At 49.9% G+C, this 26,328-nt stretch overlaps 1 protein-coding gene across 2 annotated transcripts in view; it reads left to right on the top strand.

Annotated features, from left to right (window-relative positions):
• The window catches only part of Rptor (regulatory associated protein of MTOR complex 1), a 329,507-nt gene that overhangs the window by 111,695 nt on the left and 191,484 nt on the right, over positions 1 to 26,328 (top strand). For both annotated transcript variants that reach the window (XM_078041465.1, XM_005332637.5), the window contains exon 4: positions 19,871 to 20,029. In XM_078041465.1, the coding sequence (XP_077897591.1) occupies positions 19,871 to 20,029 (159 nt within the window). The remainder of the gene's footprint in view (positions 1 to 19,870; positions 20,030 to 26,328) is intronic.

Here is a 26,328-nt window from a genome sequence, read left to right as displayed (position 1 = left end):
CAGGCACTTGACAGCCAGACCCTGGGCCCTGTGTGCACTCCGCTGTGCCTTCCTTACTTGCACAGTGACCAGAGGCTCTGTCCTGTAGTGCATGGTGTTCATTAGAATTGCTGTTCCATTCTACCTTGGAAGACAGACTTTCCCATGTGAGCTCAGTCCTTGTTTCAGGTTTTCTGTGTGGGGCGAGACCTGTAGTCAGGCTCCGTGCTCACCTCTGTGCTCACAGGCCTCTTGGCATGGTTCTTGTTTCCTTTCTCTCCTTTGTTAGTAATTTGCAAGACATGGAGTCATTCGTTTTTGTTTACATTAATTTTATTTTTTGAGAATGTAGAATATTGACATGGGTCCATAAATCGAACTGTGTAAAAAGTCACACTTGGCGTGGCAGATCTCTGGTGTGTTCCCAATTTCAGGTGCTGTTGTGGCAGAAGGCAGGCTACATCCATGACCATGCTCCTCTGCACTCTGCTCCTTCTCCACAGCATGGTGTACCCTGGAGATTACTCACACTACTTCTGGGTGCCTTCTTGGTCCTTTTGGAGCTGTTTTGTATTCTGGTGTTAATGCATCTTGCAAATGCTATGAAAATTGACCCCAGTGTTTTGCAGTGACAGATGACGCTATATTGAAGAGCCTTGTGCAGGTGTGGTTTGTGTTTGCTCAGGGTGTATCTTCAAAGCGAATTTGAAATGTCACTAGTGTAGTTCTTGGTGATTGTCCAGTTCCCTTCCTGAGATAAGGGCTGTGTGGCCCTTGTAGCCGCACCTTAAAGCCTCTCTTCACAGAGTGATTGTGAGGAGTGTGTGCCGGCTTTTGCAGTTATTATGTGAAAAGTGCCACCTCAGTGTGTGTGTGTGTGTATGTGTTTTGGTACCAAGGATTGAACTCAGGGACACTCGACCACTGAGCCACATCTCCAGCCCTATTTTGTATTTTATTTAGAGACAGGGTCTCACTGAGTTGCTTAGTAGTGCCTCGCTTTTGCTGAGGCTGGCTTTGGATTTGTGATCCGCCTGTCTCAGCCTCCTGAGCTGTTGGGATTGCAGGCATGAGCCACCATGACCAGCCCCAGTGTGCTTTTAACTCACATTCATTTAATATAAGAGAAGGCAAATATTTTTGTACACGCAGGGCCACTTCCATATCTTTTGCAGTACATTGTCATTGTCTCTTCATGTCTTTTGCCCTTTTGTCTCAGAGTAATTTTTATTTGTGTAGCTTCTGAATTCCTGGGTGAGTCTCCTAGTTCTGCGTGTCCCCAGCTGCCTCCTCCTGTGTAGCCCCTTCTGGAACAGAGGATAAGATCAGCCAACAGTGTCCTCTGGAGAGCAAAGCTTGGGGATTCCAGCAGGTTGGGCAGGTTTGTCCTATGTCGGATGAATGGAAGCCTCTTGGGGACAGCTATGAGTCAGGAGTTTCCTGGAAGGAATTCAGGCCTCTCCTCTCTCTGTGCTGCCTGCTGCCCAAAACAATGCTGAGTATTTCTGAGATTGTGTGTCTCAGAGATAAAGTCCTGGGTGTGTATCATGACTTACCATGGGGATGGTTCCAGAGTGCCTTCTGTGTCTGGGTGTGTGCCCAGTGCTGGTGTGTAGGAGCCCAGCTGTCCTCACAGGAGCTCCAGGAGCCACAAACCCACCACACCAGCATGAGGGTCAGAAGGGAGAACTCAGTGTCCTGCTGCAGCGCTATAACCCTTGTGAGACGGCTTGTGTTCCGCCATGACATGGAGAGGAGAGGAACGGCCTCACTGGCTCCTTCCACATGCTCTTCCTGCCACGTAGTTCAGGTGTCCCTGCAGGTGTGGTAAGCGTTTCCTCCAGGAGGGCTGGGAAGAAAGACTCTGCCTGATGAGGCCACACAGCTCAAGTTGGCGCCTGCGGGGTTTAGGGTGCCAGAGTCAGAAAAGGATAAGTGGCAGGCCTCCATCCTTGCTGCACACCTCCTGAGCTCCTGCAGCCCAGACTTTGGACCTTTGCTTGTGATTTATTTTAAATCTTGAGTGAAATTTATTTTCTCAGGAAGCCTTAAGAGCAGGGCCTGTGAGGGCTGAAACCACAGGGCTCGTTGTACCTGCCAGTTGCAGTTAGAGCTGACGGCCGGCCGGCTCCTTGGCTCCCTCAGCTCAGTAGCTGGGGTGGAGCCTGCGCATCTGGCCTCCACACCACACTCCTCCACAGGCCCCTTCCCTCCTGGAGTGCTGCTTCTCTCCCCTGGGCGTGTACTCCACCAGGGACCCATTGCTACCCTGAGGGCACCATCTCTGACTGGCCTCTGCTGGATGTCCTCTAGGGCCTGCTTTCAGGTTCTCATCAGGTTCCCACTGGCCCGCGCCGTGATGTGGTGGGTGACGCCTTGGGCTGTGATTTTAGTCAGGCCACACTGGGTTTACCCTGCAAACAGAAACTTTCTCTGAGCTTCTTTGCATCCTAACACTCAGCCTGTGCTGTGTTCACTTTGGTCCTAACACTCAGCCTGTGCTGTGTTCCTTTCTCTGTCACCGCTGCTTCCTCAGGGTGGGGACCTCATGTGGTGGGGAGTTGGCCCCACCCCCTGCATAGCTGTCCTACACTGCTGTGCAGGCGGGGCTCCTCACCATGTGTGTTGAGGGGATGTGGGGTGTCATGCTTGTGAGCCCATGTGAGTGCTGCAGTGTAGTCACTGAATTGCAGTTTAGAAGAGAGGACATGAAGAGGTCATCTCTGCTGTTCACCTCACTATTTTATTCTCTGCTTCAGAGAATCCCCATCTGGGATGAAGGAGCAGCTCCACCTTGCAGAAAATTTAAACTTTTAAACTTTAAACACGCACACAGCATGAAGTGTGGGTGACAGTGACCTGTGGAAAGCTCAGAGGTGGGATGTTTGGGACTCCATCTGGTGCTGGTGTGCCCAGGTCTACACCAGACCTCTTGTCTCCATGAGGCAGCTCAGTGTCCTAGTCCCTGCCTAGGCCTTTGCCTTCATACTGTGGCCGATCCATGGTCTGGTGCTTCTGGAAGAGTCACCTTTGCCCTACTCATTTCAGACTTGGCACTCTCCCAGACCCGGCAGCCAGTCTGCGCCCTGATGTGCAGGGCCCAGTGCTTCAGGCTTATGGCTCCCTAAATATTAGGCTAGAGTTCACTGTGTTCTCGTTCCTTATTATACTTTGGCTCCAAATGTTGCACATTCAAAGTTTTAATCTTATGGAGAATGGTGTATGTGTTAGAGGCTTACCAACACATAGCTGTTGGTACTCATTCAGGGTTCTTCTTTGTGCTCATTTATAAGAAGAGGTTTTTCAGTATGAAGGAGTCAGTGTGCTCATTGTGGAAGAAATGCAAAGAAATAGGGAAGCCAGGGAGATGCGCAAGTGTGGAGGGACAGCATTCTTGGGGTCAGTGCTGGGGGGCTCACAGAAGGGGGCTCAGGAGCCCTGTAGATACAAGGCCGGGCCACAGGAAAGCACATGAAGAGGGAGGGAGAGTGTGCATGTGGGCTGCAGGAAGAAGGGATGCCTGAGTGTGTGCCCAGTGCTGGTGCATAGGAGCCTAGCTGTCAGCAGCCTGAGTTGCCCCTCATGCTGGACAGCACCCCCCAGCATTGTGTGAGCTCTGCCATGATCCAGGAGCTTCTTGGAATACTTGTTTATGCTAACTTATTTAATTCAAACCCCCTTCCACAGGTGGAGAAAAGACGGTTCAGAGAAATTAGACAGTTTGCCAGGTCACAGAGCTATTATGGACTGGAGTTTCTCTAGCTCCAGAGTTCATGCTGTCAACCATTGTACCTTATTTTCCCTCTGGATCAACAAATAAAAGGCTGTTCAAAGTCTTCAGGGAAATGGTCATAAGACTGGCTGTTTAAAGGCCTCGTGTTGCAGGGTCTGAGTGTGTTTCTCTGTTGTCCTGACTTTTCTGTCATGATGACAAGATGATCGCTACAGCTCCAAATACCACATCCACATACGTGTGCTTATAGGAGGGAAGAGGAACACCCATTCTTATTTTATCAAGGAGCCCTGTTCCAGAAGTCTTGCAGCTAGATCTCTCTCCATGCCACTGTCTGCTGGACGTCTGGGAGCCTTCAGCCTCTCCCGAGCCATGCTAGCTGGGGAGAGGCGGATTGGGAAGGCAGCTGGATTACTCCCTTCTCAGTTACTAGCTATTCCTGTTTTGGAGACATGTGGTTGTGTCTCTATGGTAGTGACAGCATGGGCTCTGCAGTCTGGCCAGCACAGGGCTGCTACCTGGTGCAGGTCTGGCTCTCTGCTCTCCCTAGCTGAGCTCTAGTGGGCCGGTGGGTCTTCCCAGAGTGCAGGTAGACATGGCTGTATGGTGGCCTGCTGTGTAAAATAGCAGCTGACCTTTTGTGGTTTTGATAGATTGGATGATAATGAGGTACTAGAAAGTTGCATTTTGAATTTTGGATATGAGTTGCCTAAAAATGGTATTGCAGTGTTTCTAAACATTTATCAGGTGATTGCATTTGTTCACAACATGTCTGTGTGGCATTTTAAGGCAATAGATGTCCTTATGAGGTCAGGAGGTACTCTTCTGTCCCCAGACAGCCACAGGGTGATCAGCAGAGAACAGTCACTTTTGTGTTCCACCACGACAACAAGGGACAAGTTACACCTCTGAATCTGTGATAAACGTTTATATACTTGCAGGGCTGGTGAAATTGGTTTGAGAATTCTGCCCTGGAGCATGAGTTAGGACTCCTCTGCTTCCTATCTTGTCTCCCCAGCCATCTCAGGCCTCTGCAGGGAGATCTGCTCTTTCTAATGCCAGTGGAGGAGCCCTGTGGCCAGAAGTGCTATTAACTCCAGGAACCTCCAGGTTGGGAGTGGGCTGCCCCTTCCAGGAGCCCAGAGTCCATTAGCTGGGATGCACAGGACAATGGGCATCTGCATCTCAGCCACCCCACCACACACCTTTATACATTTTTGTGTGTGACATGGGTGAGGACGGTGTGAGACTGGGAGTATCAGCACCAGTGTGCACTGGTCAAATGTCTCCTCAGATGTGATAGCCATCTGGGTTATTGCTGACACACTTTTTTAACCTGCTTAGACACTTTTTAAAAATGTCTGGCCACACTTTGGAACATGCTTCACACAAGCACAGTTCAGCCAGAGCAGGACGTTTTACCATTGAGTTCTTTATGAGAGTGCTCTGGGAGCTTTTTCTGTCACGGAAACGGTTGTCTTGTTTCTATAGCTTATTCATTTACTTGTAAGCTTTTTATATTGGGAAATTTTACCCTGAACCCACTCTCTGTCTTCAGCAGTCTAGTGAAACAAAGTCCCAGTCTTCCTTCACCCTCACCTCACTTCCTGAGCTGATTTTGAAGCAAATTCCAAACACTGCATCATTTCACCTACGTCTCCCAGTGTCTCTGAAGATGAGTATGGCTTTCAGTACACACAGTGTGTTTCCTTGACTCAGGATACAGGTAAGGTGAGGCCTTGTGACTCATCACTCTGACCCATAGACATAATCTGAACATCACTTCCAGTCTAGTCACGCCGTGCATGTCTGTCTCTTCCTGCAGTATTAGTGGAATAAGCCAGATCGTGAGTCCTGTAGACTTGAAGGTGGTCTGAATTTTGTTGATTACTCCTCTCCTCTAACCCATGGCAAATTGTGCTTTCCTCTGTGTCTTCAATTTCCTCTAAGTGGCAGAGAGACAGTCCTGTTTAGTTGGGATGTTTCACAAATGGTGCTGTGTACTTGCTGTTGTGTGGATAGAGCACCTGGTCATCTTCTCCCTCTTGATCACTCTGGATCTGTCCTTTGGGGATCACAGAGCCCGGAGTGGACATGACTGTATCTTTCCTCCCTGCAGGCCTAGTGGTCTTTGATTGCTGTTTTTCTATCTGGTGTGACTAGTCAGGATCTTCTGTGTTCATTTTGCACATCCTCTGTCCTAAGACTGAAATCAGCTAGTTCTCCAAGGTAACCCTATTTCTTTTTGCGGGAAGTGGTATTTAGAATGTACTGATCATGATAAAACCCACCAGAAGTGCTTGCTGACTCAAGTTGAGAGCGATGGGTTTCCCTCCGCCTCCTGGTCTGGCTGCTGAGTCCTCCTCCCACGCCAGCCGTTCAGATTGTTCCTGGACACCAGCAACATTGCTCATTTCTTTCTTCCTGCACTGTGCTCAGCAGCCTCAGAGAGCAGCACTGACTCTTCATCACTAACCCCTGGAGCTACTCCTGTGGTGTCTGCCCCCCTGATAGGCCAGATGTAGGGCAGATTATCCCGTTTTAAGGTCTTAGAAGAGTCTTCCTTCTCCACATGGATTCAGGGTTAAGCTCATTTGTTTCATTTTGCTTATGGTTTGTGAGAGCTGCTTTTTTAAAAAGTTATTTTCGCTTTGTGGTTATGTGAAGGAGTTCACAACTCCAGAGTTAAGTACACAAACAAATGTATTCACAGAAGTCTGGCTGCTCTTCTTATCGTCTCCAGGCTGTGCCCTCCTTCCTTCTGTAGGCAACCACTTGAACATTCTGATAACGACTGTATGTGTAAATAAAAACGTGCATGTTGACCTGCCCAGCTGCATCCGCACGGGCTTCCCTGTCTTGGGCACGTGGTAGTGTGTTACGCGTTTTTCTTCACCTTGTGTCCCCACTGTATCAGGTGTGAATCTGCGTGTCTTCATCAGAGTCAAAGCTTCATTCTTTCCTTTTTCACTATTGCCATTTTGGGAAATTTGTTGTGGTGGTGATCATTCCCACAATGTGGTGGGAATACTTGCAGGTGGCTTGGCAGGTCCCCTGGCCTGCCAAGGGCCATGAGGTGCTGGGAGACCCTACTTTACTTGTGTCACCAAGCCGATCTACAGCCCTTGCAAGTTTCCTATAGGCAGAATTGTCCTAGCACAGTGACTTTAGTGGCAGGTCTGCAAGCCTATTGAGCCCTTATTTTAGAAATGGATTAGCCCAGCTACAGCCGTGGCTTCTATTTCTAGACCAGCTATTCTAGATCTCTTTTGGCCCTTTTGCAAATTAAGAAAGGAGTACACATAATACATAGTGAAAGAGTGGCGATTTTACAAATTTCACAGAAAACTTCTTCCTGGGAAGGTAGAGGTCGACACATGAGGACTTACCTTGATATTGCTCTTCTCTCAGGTCAGTATTGCGATTTCTTACCTGTGAGTGCATGCCAGCCAGGACCTTCCATGCCACCCTGTATACCACAGGTGCAGCCCTTCTTCCACATGGACTCCTGGGTGATGGCAGAAAGAAACAGCATCCCAGCAGGGCCAGTGAGATGCTGAGCCAGTGTCCCAGCGAGCATGTGGCAGGCCCGTGAGCATGCACCTGAGACGAGGAGCCCCTTGAACATTGAGCTGGCAGGTGGGGGGGGGGGCTCGCAGACTTCTGTGGTCATTGGAGATGCCTGTTGGTTGTATTGTCTCACGCCCAGATTTCTAATGCTCCACACGGAAATCAGATTAGTTCCTGAGGGTCATCAGGAACTTGAAAAGAAATCTCTTATGAAATCTCAAGAGATAGAAGTCTCATCCTGAAGACTGCTCCTGTGAGGGCCAAGATCTGAGTTTGCAGATGCAGCCCACACAAAGGTGGGCCCCACATTTTGGCTTTCTTGTCTGCTGCTGCTGCCCGCTTAGTACCTCTTTGGGACTGTTTTTAGGGTGCATGCACAGGTGAAAGATTACCTCTTTTCATGAGTCCCTTTGCACATGGTTTTCCTCGAGTGGCCTCTATGAGGTTGGTCCCAGTGGCAATGTGTGGGTGTGGCCCTGAGATCCCTCTACTGGCCAGTTTTACAAAATCTATTTCCCAACAGGTGAGGCCCATGTGGGTCCTTTCTCTTCTCTCTTGTGTTTGATTGGTGTTCTCAACAAGCTCACCCTTGTTCATCACTATGGCCTAGTGGGAACATCTCAGGGAGTTCTCTGAGCAATGGCAGAGGCACAGGGCCGACCAAGGGTCTGAGTGCCTGTGTCCAGTGAGTAATGCCTGTCCTGGTGACTTGGGTCCAATGTCTGTCTCTGCCAGGCAGGTGAGCAGATATGGAAAATTCTAGTAACCAGCAACTGTCCATCACTGTTGGAGGTAACCTGGCAGAGAAGCCAAGAGGGAGCAGTGTTTGTAGAGTTACTATGATGTCAGTTGGAAACTGGCAAGACTGGGAGCTGTGAGGGGCTCCAGTTGCTGCAACAGGTAGCTCTGTTGTTATTGCTGTCCTTCATCAAATTGGTCCCTCCCTCAAGGCTTGTGGAAGGTGCTGGTCCTACTTCAGTGGAGGGGTCTGCCTGTTAGTGGAGTCAGAGAGGCAGAGTACAAGGGCCAGCCATAGGGAAACAGGATGAACCACATGCCCGTGGACATCACAGGTAGACAAGCCTTCTGGCCTATCTGCGCCTTGTCCACAGTGCACACAGCCAGAGGATGCTTGCCAGGGGTCTGCCAGTCCTCATCAGTGTCTTCAGGGTGGCAGGCAGTGAACCATGAAGACTGGAGGTTTGAAGTGGCTCTGCCACCGGCCAGCGTGTGATCTTATGGGATTTCCTGTCCTCTCTGTGCCTCCACTTCCTCTCTATGACACAGGAGTAATGGTAATGCCTTCTCTGCATGTTGGTGGTGAGGGAGGGTGGTGGGGTAGGAAGTGGGTGCTCAGAACAGCAGCTGGCCTGTGGCAGGAGCTGGGGTGCTGTTGGCCTGGCCGTCCATCCATCTGCCCAGAGAGTACTCTGTCATGCGTTTTTTCCTTCTCCTCCTTTTCCTGCTCTTCTTCCCCAACTCTTCTCAAGGGTGCTTTACCACTGAGCCACACCCCCAGCCCTTTATATTTTGAGATGGGATTTGCTGAGGCTGGCCTTGAACCTGGGATCCTTCTTCTGCTGCCCTCACAGGCTGGCAGGGTCAGCATTAGTGCATTTGTTTTAAGGAGGAAAAAATTGCAGTGTATCTTGTTTCCTGACCTCCCAGGTTGAACAACTGGTGAGTCATTGATCTGGGGTGGAGCCTAAAGTCTTCTATCCCTGGGGCCAGTGTGTCTCCACTAGAGAGACCAGGTGGGTGACACACTGAAGGCCCATCTGCCACACTTCTTTTTTAGCTCATCTCCTCCCTGCACACACCCAGAGCAAGAGCTCGCCCAGGCATTTAAAGAGAACTTCTTTGGCTGCTATTGGAGCTAGGACCTTCCCAAGCCATCATGTGAGGTGGTGTGTAGAAGAGTAACACAAGGCGGTTGCCTGAGATTCAAAACACTGGTGAACGGTGCTGGAACCAGTGGGAGAAGGGCCTGTGGTTTTTGTGTCTGCAGACTTTCGAAGGCCACCTCTTTTATTCCTGAGAAAGCACTTTCCCCTACACATGCAGAGTGACAATAATTCAGATTGCAAGGAGCCAGGTCAGGTCAGAGCGAGGGTCTGGCTGAGGCAAGACTGAGGACACTGTGTGCCTTGCTGCGGGCCAGGATTGGCTGTTTGGTCTGGGTGTGTTCAGGAGCCAGCTTCCTGTGATGAGCCTGCAGAGGACACAGTTTTATTTCACACGGAGCTGCCCTGACTCTGCCCACACAACGGCTGCTGGGTGGTTGGCATTGGCTTTGGCATGCGATTCCTTGGGGTAAAGCCTGGTCTTTAGGGAGGCTCACCAGCTGTGCTCAGGCTCCCTCTCCCACTCTGAAGACCCAGGGCTCCATCTAAACCTATAGGACAAACGGTGGCTTTTGTTGTGTTTTATTTTGTTTTTTAATAAGGGGTTGGGGAGGAGGATAGTCTCATAATGAAAACTGAGCAGCACCTGGACAAGGAGGTGTTTAAGGCGAAGTAAAACACAGGTGGAAAGGGACATCGAGTTAGTGCCATATCATGTGGGTCCTGAGATTCATGTTGAGACAGAATAATACAGGCATTGTGGGGCTTGTAGTTAATTAAAGGTAAACAGTTGATAAAGCAAATGTAGTTCACCCCACACACTTCTCCTGGATGATGTCTGTATCCAGAGATGGGATCAGAGGAACTTGAGGAGAAGGCTTCCTTCCACTGCTGTGGACTTGAGGATTGTGGAGCTGGGATAGCAGGCCACGTGCCCATGTGCAGCTGAAGAGCTGTAGCGCCTCCTTGTGTGGGTGGTCCCTCGCAGAGGATGGAGTGGGTGTGTTCAGCCATGGGAAGGATGTGGGCCACGTCTGGGAAGAGGTGCTGCTGTGCAGAGGCACAGAATCTCCAGAGCAGGGATGGGACTGCAGAGAGAATGCTGGGCTGATTGGTGGGCATGTGGGTGTCCTGTGGCCAGGCAGGTGGAAACCATCCTTGGGTTTGGCCATGTGCCTTGGAGGCTGTGGCCATCCATCAGGGGTTTGTTTTCAGGAGGCAGTTGTCTGGAAGAAATCGCTGACAGAATGATGGGGTTTTTGCAGCTTGATTCACCTGAAGGCCTGAAAGTAGGGCATTTGGCCTGAATGAAGAGAGAGGCGTATAGCTGAGTTGGAGGGACCTGCCCTGGGAACCCACTGACCCAGTTGAGTGGAAGAGGAATAGCTAAAGAAGGCCTGAGGTTTGGGGGTTCTAGTTTGGGTGGCTAAGTCCAGGGTGGGGCCTGGAGCCCAGAGGCTGGGCAGGCAGGAGTGAGGCAGGCCTTGGCCTGGGATCTACTGAGGTGTGCACAGGAGACCCTGCAGCACGGGAGCCATGGGCTAGTGCACAACAGCTTGTGGTTCTGAGGGAGGCGCTTGGCCCAACCTGAGATGAGGAGCAGGAGCAGCAGTCAGAGTGGTTGGAGGGCAGGAGGACTGAGAGAAGGCGGGTGGTGTGGATAGCAGGGAGCTATGTCTTGTGCTGGAGACCAGTCACCTAGGGAACCCAGACTCCATGCTGGGGTGGGTCATGAGGAGCTGGCTGTCCAGCAGGAGCAGGCTGAGCTCTGGCGATGATGTCCAGAGAGCTTGGAGCACAGCACAGCGAGAGCATAGACACACACACCACCACTGTGCCTCGGCATTGAGCACTGCCTGCCCTGCACAGATGCTGCGCCAGCCCTTCCCCACACCTTGGACACATGGACAGCGGCCGGGGAGGGAAGCAGATGTGGAGGAAAGCATGGGCACCACTGTGTGGGAGGCATCTGTACGCCAAGCTGTCCGGTCCATTTTTTTTGCCCTGTTCCCCGTTCATTTTCACCTTTCTTTCCTCCTTAAACTTTACTCTCAGGAAGGTCCCTGCATACAGTGACCTGTCCTGTAGTATGTGCTGCTGCTCTCTTCCCCTGTCTGGAAGAAGGACTGTTCTTTCTTGACTGTCAGGCCGCTATAAGCTTTGAGAGGCAAACACATCCTGCTCACCCTCCTCCTCCTTGCTTCTAGAAGGCTCTCCTGGTTCCTCATGCCAGACAGACAGGAGTGCTCTCACCATGGAGTTCTGTCCAGTTCTCTTGGGTTCCAAGGGAGCCTGCTGATGAGGCGGTGCTGGCCCTCGGGCCTGCCTGTCTGGCATAGCAGGTCAGTTTGCCAGGGCAGTGAAGGGCCTATGGCGGGTGAGTATTAAAGTGCAGGCCTTGCTCTGCTGCTGCACTCTGACCCCGCAGACAGAGTTGTCGGAATCTAGGAGAGAAGATTCCTTGGACCTCTGCTCTTCAGAGAGGCTCATGAACTGTGAGAACTCTGTAGGAAGTGTCTGCTCATCATTGCCCATGCTCATGCACCCATTCCCACATACTTACCTAGCGCCAACTGTGTGCTTGGCATTGTGATGCTGAGGCAAGCTGGGTGTGTCCTTATTAGGGCACGAGGACAGACTTGAGAAGAGAATCAGCAAATGGAGACATGGAGTGCCGCGGGCCAGGAGAGCCCCCTCCATTGTCTATGAGGGCATCCAAGATTGGCTTGTTTAACCTTGCACTTGACGACTGAACAAAAAAGTGTCCAGGCAGAGATTAGAACTGGGCATAGAGGAAAGGTAGGTGAGAATATGATCCAGTCCAAGACTTGAAGGATACTTTCTTTAATAAATTCTGTTTAGAATGCAGACTCAGAAATTGACAGGGCTGGGGGTCTTGGAGGATGTGTAGGCCTTTGTGAAGTATTGCATAGTCGGTGGGAAGCCTTGAGTGAGATACATATTGAAATTTGAGATTGAATTTAGAGAGAGCAAAGCAAGGCTGGAAGATTAGTTGGGAATTCGCTGTATTAATCTAAGTACTAAGTGGTGGTGATGGTGATTGTGACAAAGGTGACGATGATAACACTAGTGATGGTGATGAGGTGATAGTGATGACAACAGTGATGAAGATGATGATTGTGATGGTGGTGACAGTGGTGGTAATGATGGTGATGGTGACTGATGACAATGATGGCATCAGTGATGACAACAGCAGTGATAACTATGGTAAAGGTGGCAGTGGTGATAACATTGGTGGCAGCAATGATGACTGTGACAGGGGTGATGATTGTGACAAAGGTGGGGATGGTAAGAGTATGGTGATGGTGACAACAACAGCGGTGATGATGATTGATGAAGGTGGTAGTGATGGTGATGGTGACGATGACAGTGGTGATGGTGGTGGAGGTGGTGGTAGTTGGTGGCTGGCCTGGTAAGTGATGGCTATGCTAGTGCAGATGGAAAGAGGTGAGCGGATGCAACCAGGATTTTGAGAGCGAGATTGAAAAGGGTGATCATGTGGAGGGGAGGAAGGGGAGGAAATGTCAAGGATGAGTCTTGGTTTTGGTGTCCAGCTGTGGGTGGGCAGCTTTGTTTGGAAGAGAAGAGGAAAGAATAGGTTTAGGAGGGAAGAGACAGGAGGTCTGCCTCCTAAACACCTGCTTTCTGGTAAAATGTCCAATTCATTCGCACCTGGGAACAGATGCTGTGGTCTTTGAGATCTCAATGGCCCTGTTGGGTTGCACTGGGGATGGAATCTGGGGAGAGGGCAAAAGGTGGATTTTCTTGGGTTTATTTATATGTAGAGCATGTGGACATTCCATGTAAACTGTAAGATACCATCTTAACATTTCTCTTTTGTCTTTTTGAAAGAATCTTGCAGCCAGGCGCAGTGGCACATACCTATAAGCCCAGTGACTTGGGGTACTGAAGGAGGAAGATTGCAAGATTGAGATCACTGTGGGCATGTAGAGAGACCCTAAGCATCTTAGGGTGATTCTGCCTCAAAATAAAAAATTAAAGAGACTGAAGTTGTAGCTCAGTTGTTAAGGGACCCTGGGCTCAATCCCCAGTACCAAAAAAGGGAAAAGGATCTTGCCTGTTTTTATCCTAACACCGGAAGTGGGAGGAGCAGCCGCAGCAGCCAGGGAGCAGGGTCAGGTCTGCTCATAGGTCCTCCCTACCCAGCATTTCCCCAGAAGTCCTTGCATGCTGGTGGGAGGGAGAGTGGCTGGAGCCTGGGCAGAGCTGGCCTGAGTTCTAACACTTTGTTTCTTCCTCCTGGACAGTTCTGAGAGTATCTTGAAGGCATTTCAGCTCCTTGGATCTGAACTTTAAACGTGCCTGTGGCTGTAGAGGGGTGGGAGGTTAGCAGATAGCTGTCTGTGCTCACCTTCCTGGTCCAGCAGGACGCCAGTGCCAGAGGCCCTGCGGAAGCAGGATCTGGCTGCCACTGCCACCCAGGGCTTCTTGTGGTGGGATTTTGTCCACAGAGAGGACCACTGAATGGAGCATGGCCCTGCTCTCCTTCAGGTGACATCACCATGTGTGAGGTCCCATACTGCCACCTGCACCATGGGGAACAGAGCCTGCCGCACTGGCCCTGCAGTGCCTGGAGGCTGTCCTCAGTGGGAGCCGGGCAGCTGTGCATGGGCTGCAGAATCCCATGCCAGGGACCCTTTTACCCTCCTTAGCATCGTGTGTTGCCAGGTGTCCCTGGGGCAGGAGACCATCACTGAGAAGGAACTGGGACTCACTCGGAGCTGCTGCTTCTTTGTTAAACCGAGGAGTGGGCTTTCTTTGCGTCTTCAGTTATTTATCTTTTATTCTCTTTACTGCCAGCTTCAAAGTCCCTGTGCGTACATTTTACTACATCTTGAGATTTAGCTTTTCCGGAGCCACATCTAGCACACCAGGCAGTGATGTAGAGACTTGCTTTGTCACTCTGTGTGCCCAGTGAAAATGGTTGTAAACTCCCCAAACGACCAGGTGCGACTGCCTCTCCCTTCTCCCAGCCGGGAGCCATCACCCTGCGCTCCTGCACTGAAACAAAGCCTCACCACAGTGCCATGACATTTAATTTAGTGTTTCTCATTTCAAAGCTCTTAAAAATATTAATTAATTCCTGTCAACCCCGGGAGGCATATTATTAATATCCGAGGTGCCTTTCAGGCTGGTCCATTAATGTGTCCCCTTGCTGTGATAGGTAAGGAAGCAACAATGAGGCCGAATCTTTTTTTTTTTTTTTCCTTCCCAATCCCCAAAGATAAGACCTTGCTGGAGCCAAGGTCAGAAATAACGAATCCCTAATCTCACTGGTGTCCCTGAGTGACCCCTGCTCTGTGGCCTGGTATGTGTTTGGGAAGAACGGCACTCTTATTTAGGAGTGATCTCAGGAGACAGAGCAGCGGGTTCTCAGCGGAGCTCCGACTCCATGGGCCCTAGATGGAGGGCTGTGCGGGGGAGAGTGGAACCTAGCAGAGCCCTGCTGCAGCAGAGGGTGTGCTCAGCAACTCGCTGAAACTGCCCCGCAGGGGGTGGCCTCCCAGGGCAGCTGTGTGGTCTTAGCAGTGGGGCCTGTTCCCATTTGGGGTGGCTTGTCTTTCAAGACCCCAGTCTCCTGACTTCCCATGGGGGTTTCTGTAGCCCGGCAAGGCAGTTACAGCCAGCTGACACCCAACGTGGGAAGCTCCCGCACCACGGGCGCAGGTCTGGGCCCTTTCTCTTTCTTTTTGTGACTTGCCAGTGGCAAGTCCTATGCACCTTCTGTTCTGGTCTGTCTGTAGCTGATGACTTTACAAGTTCTTCGACTCTGAGAAATGTGTCCTTTGTTCGTGAGGAGTAAGTGGTGTCAGTGGGTGAGGAGAGGCGAGTGTCCGCCATCTCAAGGCAGACCCTCTCCTGGGGTTGCAGGGTAGAACCAGGTGACCTGTCTCCCTGGTGGAGCTGTGTGTGTGAGACACTGACACCGCCTGACTCCTGCCTGAGCCCGAGGCGTGGGCAGTGCTGCTCAGAAAGCTGGATTCAGCTGGCCAGCGTTGCTGTTTGGGTGGTGGCTTTATATGGTGCTCTGAATGGTAGGTAGCATGGTTCACAGCCACACTCCTGTACTTTCTGGTATTGTAGGATGCAGGAACCATCAGGAAACAAGTTCCCATGGGTGGAGAGTAAACATGCTCACCAAGACACACTTGCTATTTTTGTCACTTTGTCCAGTGACACTGCCAATGACACTGGAGGTATGACATTTTTGCCAGACTGTGAGGGAGAAACAGCTTGAAGGCGCGTGGCCTCCCCTCCTTGCCAAGAGGCTGCATTCTCTGGAGGTTTCCCTGTCATTCCTGCCCTGGCTGTCCCTGTTGGGGAGAAGGGAAATGTCCTCCCGTTGTCAGCTTCCAGATCCCCAAATGCCCCTGGTGCAGGGAAAGGAGGTCCCTTCCTAGCACTTCCTCCTGGCTTCTTTGAGGGCAGAGGTGCTATTCCCTGGCTTGTGCCCACATACCCCACATATAATGTTCTTGCTGGGGAGAGTGTCCTGGGCACACCGCACAAAACTCATGGAGCCAGTCCTGCCACTCTCCAAGGGGTGCTCACAGACAACTAGAAACCACTGAGCTCACAGGAACTGGCTTCTCTCCATACAGTTTCCCTGGCATTTCCCTTGGTGGTAAATAAAATTGCTGTCAGATTTTCTATGCTTGCAGAAAATAAATAGCAAATTCAGACTCCTTTTAGCACTAATTGAAAATATGTTGCTGAGTCCTGCCTTTCTGTCTGGGCCATTCCCTGCATGGACCCCTAAGTGCCTTAATGGAAGCAGGACCTCTGCCTGTACCAGCATTCCAAGCACAGCTGTCCTGGAGCTCATAGCTGTGGCTTTTCCTGCTAACGTGTGTTTTGAGTACCCTCCTGAGCTGCTCCATCTTACGGAGCACTTGGATGAGGAATGTGTAGGTATTCGTGTGATTTACATAAGGCCCAGAGCAAAATATCTGCCCAAGTGAGATGTGGTTTGCTGATCTATTTGACTGCCATAGCAGCCATGAGTCAGAGGGAGCTCCAGGTTTTGGGCTTTTGTGGGTCCTGTCCACTGGCTGGGGTGATTTGGCGGGGCAAGTGGGTTCCCGATCCTCTGTGTGCTTGCTGTTCTGGGGCCCAGGGAGGTAGCTTGCTCTGTGCGCTTTGGCATGAGTCTCCACAGATTGACCTGTCCCCTGTGTCTGTTATCTAAAGAGAATGTCTAGCTCTCTCCATTTCAAATTTATTTTCTGATTTCAGAATGTACTTGCCTTTGTGGATGTAGTTGCAGAGGGCACGTAGCCAAGGTTGAGGTGTGTGGAGAGAATGTCCCCTGTTTCCCCTGGAACCAGGTTTTCATTTGTCATCTGTTCTCATATTGTTTTGCAGGATTTGTAAGACTCAGCATCCCGTTTCAGGCTTGCCCCCAGCACAAACAAACAATGGATCAGTGACGATCAAGGGTGTTTCTCTCTACTTTTTTCCTCTTTTTTTTTTTTTTTTTTGAGAGAGAGAGAATTTTTTTTTTTTTAATATTCTTTATTTTTTAGTTTTTGGTGGACACAACATCTTTGTTTGTATGTGGTGCTGAGGATCGAACTCGGGTCGCACACATGCCAGGCGAGCGTGCTACTGCTTGAGCCACATCCCCAGCCCTACTTTTTTCCTAACACTTTAGCTTTTATTTTTTGGTGCTGAGGATCGACCCCAGGCCAATAAGATGTTGGAAAGTGAAGACACATATGGCGGGCAGTTGGCTTTCTGCTGTGCCTCTTTCTTAGCTGCCATGTGCACTGCAGGCCCTTATTTGCAGGACCTTGCATATGCCACCGGGAGCTCCACCGAGGCACTGCGCCAAGCCCTCTTCCTACTTCAGAGTCTGAGAGTAGCACAGTGTGTGGACCTGAAGGGCACAGTGTGCCCACATCCAGGTGTCTTCACTTTCCAACATCTTGTTGGCCTTCACTCATGTCACGGCAGCATCCTTTAGGATTTCATCACTTTGATTTGTTTGTTTCTTTACTGATTTTCATAATCAATGTCATTAGCAGTCTGATAGTCACTCAGAAACTACTTGCTAGTGACTGAGTGTGTTGTTGTGTGGAGAGGACGTGGTGCCCTGCATTGAAGGGCACACTCAGCTGTCAGTGGCATCTGCCTCAGTGTCACATAAGTGGGCAGTGAACAGCTCATGTCAGCTCAAAGAAAGAAAAGACCACTTCCTTCTGACAGGGTCCAGGAAGGAATTTTGCCAAAGAGCTGGGCCTTGAATAGGCTCTTCTGGAACCTGTGAGTTAGACGTGGCTGGTCTCCGGGGCAGCGATGCCCATCTTCCCTGCCCTGCACCAGCATTCCACCCCTGCAACTCTTTGCTCCTTGGCACACCTCCTCCTTCCAGGTAGGGTCTGGCTTCCTGAGGACCAGCCTTGACCAAGCCCCCATTTGGTTGTCAACACACCTTGCCTGATGAGTGGAAATGAACTTGAACACTTTGCATGGTGTTACTTGCTAAATCGCTCTTCTCTGTGACACTGTTTACTCTGCAAACAGCATTCCAGTCGGAAGGGAGGAAGCACTAAGAGGGGCTCCATCTCGATGTACCCTGACCCTGCCACACCAGTACAGGGCTGCCCAGTTGCTCTGAGTACGGGAAGGGCTGCTTCTAGTGAATTGGTTTGTGGTCTCTGGATGGGCTTTGTTTCCAGGTGCAAAAAAATTCAAGGAACCTGTGAAGAGTGTTTGCTTTGCCATCCTAGCTTTTGTTGTCAGACATGGACCGACAACTCCAGGTCGAGGTTGGGCCCCTGTCTCTTGCTTTTCCCTCACATGTAACCTTGCTTTTCTGCCCAAGGCCTGGATACCTGGAACTGAGCAGTCTGCCTCCCTGGTCTTCTGGCTCGCCTCCCCTCTCTGCCCTTCTGGGAGCAGTGGCAGGCTCAGGGCAGCCAGTGCTGGCCAGCCTGGCCTGGCCAAGAGCTGTGCGCAGGCCCGCTGCTCCCTCACAGGCCCTTCTTTGATCACGTTCCTACTGTGCTGCATTCTCCCTCACATTGCATCATGGCGTGGGCTTTATGTACTTTATTTCTTTTCAGAGTAGTGAACAGATACGAGCTTTTAAGATGAGAGCACAGTGGACACTACAGGCACACCCTTGCGCTGTGTTCCTAGGATGCCATCTTTCTGAAGAGTATGCTTTCGCTGCGTGGTGTTGCTCTGTCCATGGACCTTCTAACTGACTTCCTGGTGTGGCCGGGATTCTTACTTATTGCTTCCACTTCACCACCCAGGGTCCCTATAGCTCTGCTCTTCCAGTTCTTCTCTGTTGTGATTTACCAGTAAAAGTTCTTTGTGACCAAACAAGAACAGATAAATAGGAAGCAGAGACCCTCATCATTGGCTTCAGCATCATTGTTATTGACCAGGCTCCTTGCTGCCCTCGCCCACCTTCCTGACCCAGAGTGCCTGCAGGTCAGCACAACATTGAGCTAAGTCAGCATTTGTTGTGTTTTGACTGTGTGATTGCTGCTGTGAGAAGCCCAGGTGTCTTGTGGCTCTGTCTTCTGATTCTGCTAGTTCTCCAGTCTGTGGTCTTGTCTGTGGAGCCCCTGCCCCCTGCCCCCTGCCCCCCTGCCGTGGGTTTCCTTGGCTTTTCTTGTTTGTATTTTTCCCATGTGGATTTCAGTGGCAGATTGTCGAATTCCTTAGAATAGCTTGTTAGGATATTGACTAGGACTGCGCGGTATGTGTGAACGACCCTGGGGAGAGTGGACACCTTCAGGATGGTGAGCTTCTTTCTGCCCGTGCAGGGACACCATTGCATTTGCCCAGGCTTCCTGTGTTTCCCAGGAGAGTATGGCAAGTTCCCACCACCAGGTTTTACACGCATCTTGCTTTCCCCACGTAGTTAATCTTCGTTGCTGTATTGGAGGGCTTTCTTTGCCACAATGCCCCCTGTTCATTGCTTGTCTGATTTTTGGGAGCCTGGGGGGTATCAGGGATTGAACTCAAGAGCACTCAACTATTAAGCCACATCCCCAGCCCTATTTTGTGTTTTATTTAGAGACAGGGTCTCTGAGTTATTTAGCGCCTCACAGTTGCTGAGGCTGGCTTTGAACTTGCTATCCTCCTGCCTCAGCCTTCAGGGCTGCTGGGATTACAGATGTGCACCACTCAACTGGCTGTTTGTCTGATTTTTGTGTGGTGGTTTCAGATCCTGTTTATTCCTTGAGTTCTATTCTATGGGCTTCTAGGTCCAGGCCGTGGCAGGGGTGTAGGCCCTCAAGCAGGCCATGAGGCTGGCATATGGCAGGCAGTTGGCTTTCTGCTGTGCCTCTTTCCTAGCTCTGCCGTTGCTGCCATGTGCACTGCAGACCCTCCTTTGACCAAGCTGTCTCTGTTCCATGTTGTGGAAGTGCTCTCAGGAGGGTTTCCCTCTTCTGACAAGTACTCAGTACTTAAGTGGCAGCTGTATCTGGCCTGTGTTCTATGCGACAGGCTCTCTGTGTTGATGTCCTTTGGACTTTGAAGTCATTCCCAATGACGGTATGTTAAATGAATGAGTGCGTATACCTGCCCTGTCATGCAAGGGAGTTTCTGTCCAGTGCACAAGGCAGAGGCTGGGGTTGTGTCTGGAACCACACGCTACTAGCTACAGACTCTGGCAGAATAGAGTGCCTTCTGGCTGTTCTGGGTTGTGGTAAGCCTCTCATTTCTTCTCTTTCCACAGGCCCGGTACAAGCAGAGCCTGGACCCAACTGTGGATGAGGTCAAGAAGCTGTGCACTTCCCTGCGCCGGAATGCCAAGGAGGAGCGGGTCCTCTTCCATTACAATGGCCACGGCGTGCCCAGGCCCACAGTGAATGGCGAGGTCTGGGTCTTCAACAAGGTGAGCCCACCCTGAGAACCCTGCCTTCCTCTTGCTAGATAGAGGCTTGTCAGTTGAAGTGGTCGCAGAGGTGAACTCCCCGTAGCTCCTGCTGAACTGTGGTATTTCAGCCAACCAGAGAGCAGTCAGATAGACAGGAACCACAGGCCAGTTCCCTGGCTGGAAGTTTTGGGATCATCTCTGTTTTAGTGATTAAAGCTGATAGATGATCAGGCACAGGAGCTGTTTCTGTTGGAGGACACGCTGGTCATTCTTAAAGTACATGCGTGTGCAGTATCCTTGATGCGTGGGGCTATTGGCAGTTCCCTGTGGAGAGGCCAAAGAACACTTCCTTATAGTCTCAACAGTTGCAAGTTGGTCAATTTTATCAAGAATTCGTTTTGAGAATCTGTGATTTTCTTGGAAAGTAAAACATTCTGAGTTATCTAAGGAGCCAATGCCCAGCCACCCTGCAAGTGCCATCTCAGCCTTCCCTCTCTGATGTCGAACTTGCAATCACTTGTAATTCTCGAAGCTGGGGCAGGATTTCCACCTTCCGGGGCTGAGCAGGCATTCCATCTCTGCCGTCCCGCATGAGCTTTTGGTTCCCACACAGCAGCTGGCTGCACTGCTGTCTCCATGCTCCACAAAGGTAGCTCTGGGGGCATGTAGCGGGCCCCATTGTGTAGTCCACCACTGGTTGGTGGTCCAGCAAACCCGATTGCAGGTGGTGCTGCTTACTAGCTTTAGGATCTGGACAAGCGCTGAAACTTCCTGGCCCTGTGACCAAATGCGGATTGAAAGATTGCAGGAGTGTCCTGTTTCCTAGTGTTTGGCCCAGGTGGTGGTGTGGAGAGGCCTAGAGGAAGACTTCAGAACCCTGGACAGAGGCAGAGCAGGCAGGGCAGTTGGAGGATGCCAGGCCCAGCTCTGCCTGCAGGGGCTGCTGTTTCTCCCTAGGTGTATTTAAGTGCCCTCTAAGTTTTTGTATGAAATGTTCAGAGGTTCAAAACTGTAATTATGACAGTAGTAGAATGGAAGGAAACATGGCACAATGAACTGCCAGGCACCCACTGGCTGGTTCAGGAAGGAGCCCACCTTCCTTGCATGCCCTCCTTGACTTACTCCTAGACAAAGTGAGGTGCCAAGAATTCTGAGCCTATCATCACCATGCTGTTCTTTGTAGGTCTTCCCTGCTTGTTGGACATGTAGGCACGGGGCCTGGGGCCCAGTCTCTGTAGATGGATTGGGACTGTCCTGCAGGTGATATTGTACGCGTGCTTTTCACACACACACTTCTGCTCTGAAGAGTGGCCCTTGTGGTCCAAGGTGGGCCTGTGATGCATGCGGATTGAAAGAGTGTTTCACTTATGGATGCCATGCCATGCCATCTCAGTGCCTTCTGAGCTGGGGACTTCAAATGGGCCCCATCTTTTCCTGTGCAAAATGGCACTAGTGTTTAACTTTTCACCTTCCTCGCTGTGTGTGCCACCTTTCTTTTGCTGTGACAAAATACCTGAGGTAAACAGCTTAAACAGGGAAATGGGTTATTTGGCTCCAGGTTTCATAGGTTTTAGTCCACAGTCACCTGGCTCCTTTTCTTGAGGCCTGTGGTTAGGCAGAACATCATGGCAGAATGTGGTGGGCCAGGTGACAAATTATGCCCTTAAAGGACACACATCCAATAAGTGAGGACCTACCTGTTCTGTTGTCCTTCAGTGCCTGCTTTAAAGTAAACCAGCTTTTGTGGGGTGTGTCTCTGAGCTTCCCACTCTGTTCCCTCTACTTCCTCCGGGTAGGCCCCAAAGTTTCCCTGCCTCCCAATTGCTCTTTAAAGTCCAAATCCACCAATGGGTCAAACCACTGTGAGTTCAGAGCCCTCACAATTCAGTCATCTCCCAAAGCCCACCTCAAACCCTGCTGCGTGCCTTGAGGGGACAGTCCAGACCCAAACCACAACCCTTACCAATACTGGGTGCCACCAAAATTTGTGTATATTTGTACGAGTTGGGTGGGTGTGTTGGAGTTTGAACTTTGCTGGTGACTGTTGAGTTGGGCACCTTCTGATCTGTATGCTGGCTGTGTGGGTGACCTCTCCTGCATACCACTGGGCTCTCCACTTGAGCTGCTGGCCCTCTGCTTACTTATTTTAGGGAATTTTTTACATTCCAGACAGTGATTCTCTGTCATTCTTTTGGATTGTGACTGTCTTCTCTGAATTTATGGCTTGCTTTGTTTCCCCGTTCTCTTTGTGGTGTCCCTTGGTGAACAGGAGTGGCTCACTGTGATCTGGTGGTGTTCCTCCCTCTCTCCTATGTGGTGTGGCATACTTTTTATCTCCTGGAAGAAGACTTGCCTTATGTTAAGGTCAGAAGTGTCCCCTGGGTATCCCTTTGGGGATCTTGTGTTTTTCTCTCCATTTTATTTAGGTCATCACTCAAAACTGATTTCTTCCACACAGCGTAAGGCAGAGATCCAGATTTGTTTTTGTAAGTGAGTACCTACCTGTTCTGTTGTCCTTCAGTGCCTGCTTTAAAGTAAACCAGCTTTTGTGGGGTGTGTCTCTGAGCTTCCCACTCTGTTCCAAGCGTCCCCTGCAGTGAGTCTCAGTTTCTACCGCGACTGGCTCTGCTTAGTGGGACCCTGGCCAGTTTTGGTCCTCTGATCATCCTTGGTCCATATGCCTGGAGACAGCCTGTTGGCACCATGTTCCTTGGTAGCCGGTCTGGGAGGAGTCGCACTGCAGCAGTGTCCGTCTTCCAGACCTGTCTTCATGTCCTCTTCATCAAGACCTGCACTTCCTGATGTTCTCCTCAGGCACGTGGAAAGGCAGTTGGTTTGTGTTGTATCTGCTGACCTTCCAACTCTCTTGTTGATTCTAATTCTTCGGGACATCGTCTTGAACTTTCCTAACAGACTGTGATGTCATCTGCAAACAGTAACAGTTTTACTCCTCCCAACCAGCTGGGCCTCTTCACTGTGCTGGTTTCCTGGCTGGCTCGCATCTGCCCGAGCTCGTGTTTTCGGGAGTGCCTGCTGCTTTCTCTGTTGGCATGTGATGTTTGCTTTTGTGGAAAAGAAAGAAATACCTTTATCAGATTAAGAAGGTTCTATTCCCAGTGTGATTTTTTTTTTTTTTTTTTTTTAAGAAGTCAGGAGCTGGGCTGGGGATGTGGCTCAAGTGGTAGCGCGCTCGCCTGGCATGCGTGCGGCCCAGGTTCGATACTCAGCACCACATACAAACAAAGATGTTGTGTCCACCGAAAACTAAAAAATAAATATTAAAAATTCTCTCTCTCGGGGCTGGGGATGTGATTCAAGCGGTAGCGTGCTCACCTGGCATGCGCGGCGCGCTGGGTTCGATCCTCAGCACCACGTACAAATAAAATAAAGATGTTGTGTCCACCGAAAACTAAGAAATAAATATTTAAAAAAAACAAAACAAAAAAAATTCTCTCTCTCTCTCTCTCTCTCTCTCTCTCTCTTTCTCTCTCTCTCTCTCTCTCGTCTCTCTCTATCTTAAAAAAAAAAAAAAAAAAGAAGAAGTCAGGAGCTGGTGAGGGTGTTTCTGAAGCCACTGTTCCATGTCTGTATGGTAGGCTCCTCAAGAGGTTATCTCCCTGATACTGATACTGTGTTGAGTGAGAGTCTGTGGCTTTATAACATGGTACACGCCTTCCATTCTTGGGATAACCTGCTCGTCATTATGAATTGAGCTCTGTGTGCTGGTATTCTGCTTGATAGTTTAGACCTGTGTTCTCGATGAGGGTTGCTTGGAGTTTTCTCTCCATTGCTGTCTTTGCCTACTCTGACCCTTCAGTATAGCCGTGACCTGAGGAAGCAAGTTGGGGACATCTCTTGCCTTCACACACACTGTGAGAGTTTTTGGAAGGCCTGCTGGTTGCTGTCTGGATGGCGGGGCAGCTTCAGGGAGGCCGCCTGGGGTCTTGGCTGTGGAGAGACGCCCTGCAGTCCCCTGTGCTGGGCCTCCCCACGCTTCTCCCTGCTGTCTCCCGCCTCGCTGTGGTTTGTCTTTTCAGAACTCTCAAAAGAAAGGACAGAGTGAAAACACCAGCACCATCTAATGCTGGTGGGGTGTGGACCACCGGGACCCCACTCTAAGCTGGTGAGGAGACCCAACAATAAGAAGATAGACCCCTGACCTTAAAAATGGGCAGGGCTGGGGACATGGCTCAGAGTAGAGCACTCGCCTGTCTTGCAAGCCCTAGATCTGAACAGATACCTCACCAGAAAGACATGCAGGTGGTACCTGAGGGAATTCCTGCACATCTGAGATACTGGCCTTTATTAGACACGGGTGTGTATCTGTTTTCTTCTGGTTTGTGGTGGTTGTGTCTTCTCTCATCCCAACAGCACATTTCCTTTTAGTACCGACTGGTACTCCCATCTGGTGTGCCCCAGCTCAGGTGTTCACCTCCTGAGCGACATCTCCGTCTCTTCCAGGTTTTCATGTGGACATATCTCCAACTCATTTGGTTAATTTAGGAGCATGATTCCTAAATTATGTAAGTATGTGTGTTTAGCTTTGTCAGAAACTGCCATCTTCCAAAGTGTTTGTACTACTTGCCTCCCCACCAGCATGAAGCAAGAGTTCCCGGTGGTGTGCATCCTCACTAGCATTTGGTGGTGCTGATGTTTTGGACTTTATCCATTCTATTGGGTGTGTAGTGGTTTCTTAATATTGTTTGATATGTAATTCTCATTATTCATCAACTTGTAATGATATATTACATTGAGCATCTTTTCATATGCTTAATTACCACCTGCATGTCTTTCTGGTGAGGTGCCTATTCAGATCTAGGGCTTGTGTGTACCAGACAAGTGCTCTACCTCTGAGCCATGTCCCCAACCCTGCCCATTTTTAAAAACAGGTTTTTTGTTTGTTTTCTTTTTAAATCTTATTATTGTTGAGTCTTTTTTTTTTAAGAGAGAGTGAGAGAGGAGAGAGAGAGAGAGAGAGAGAATTTTTTAATATTTATTTTTTAGTTATTGGCGGACACAACATCTTTGTTGGTATGTGCTGCTGAGGATCGAACCCGGGCCGCAGGCATGCCAGGCGAGCGCGCTACCGCTTGAGCCACATCCCCAGCCCTATTGTTGAGTCTTAAGAATTCATTATACATTTTAGATATCAGTCCTTTATAAGATATATGACTCTTATCTTATTTATGAACAGTGAACATTGACTTTTTGAAGACCAGTTATTTGCTAGAATGCTCCAAGCTCTGGTTTACTTGTTTTGCTTCTTTATGAATTTGTCAAACTGGATCAAAATATAAGACGAACTGTCCTGCTGTCCACAGAGGTGCACTATGAATACAGACTTAGGAAGGCTGAAAAGAAAGGAGAGTTCTGTCCTGCCAGTGCTCCCGGGGAAGAAGCTGGCCCGGCTGTGTCATTAATCGCCAAGTCACTCTGCACTGTGGGATGAAGGGGGCGTTTCCTAGGGACAGGCCATGCTGTCCCAAGCCATCCCATTCCTTCATATGTTTAACATGAGTTTGAAACACAGCCGAGTAGACAGACTTAAGTGAGAAATAAGCAAAATACATAGGCCTCGCTGGAATTGTGAATATCCTCCTTCATAATCAATAGATTTCAACTGAAATTTAGAATTGATAGGTTAAATTAACAGTTAAGTTCCATATGAGGAAAACTTAGGCCTAACTTATTTATTTATTTATTTTTTACTCCTCCTGCAAATTGAGCAGTATTCTGAACCATGCTGCCTCAAACACTATGGAGACCGCCCCCTTTCCCCGCACCCAACTCACGCGCGCGCGCGCGCACACACACACACACACACACACACACACACACACACACACACACACACACACACTGCAGGCACACATTCTCTAAGGTGCAGTGTGCACAGACGGGTGCCTCCGTAGTGTGAAGGACTGAAGTGTACAATGTGTTCCCTGACTGTGAGACTTGAAATTGTGCATCTAGGGAAGACCCGAGTACCTGGAGATGAACTAACATGAGTCAAAGTTTGAACAAGATGATGATGAAAATATGATGTCAAAACTTGTATTGTACAGTTAAAACAGGGCTTTATGGAAGCATAGCTTTAACTCTTAGAAAGCAGCGACACAAAGTTGATTAACACAGAAGTTCAACTGGATGGACATTCTGTCATCCAGACAGTGAAACACTATCACCTGTAATCCTAACAGTTGGAAATAGGTGAGGTTTTGTAACATCAGCTGTTTGATTGGACTCCACCCAGAGGCAGTGAGCAGCCTACCTACGTCACTGAACCTGTGACTCTCAGAAACGTCTGGACACACACA

The sequence above is a fragment of the Ictidomys tridecemlineatus genome, chromosome 3 (genome assembly GCF_052094955.1).
Source record: "Ictidomys tridecemlineatus isolate mIctTri1 chromosome 3, mIctTri1.hap1, whole genome shotgun sequence".
Lineage (NCBI taxonomy): Eukaryota > Metazoa > Chordata > Mammalia > Rodentia > Sciuridae > Ictidomys > Ictidomys tridecemlineatus.
The sequence above is the reverse complement of the archived record's forward strand: the minus strand, read 5'-3'. Positions and strand labels throughout refer to the sequence as shown.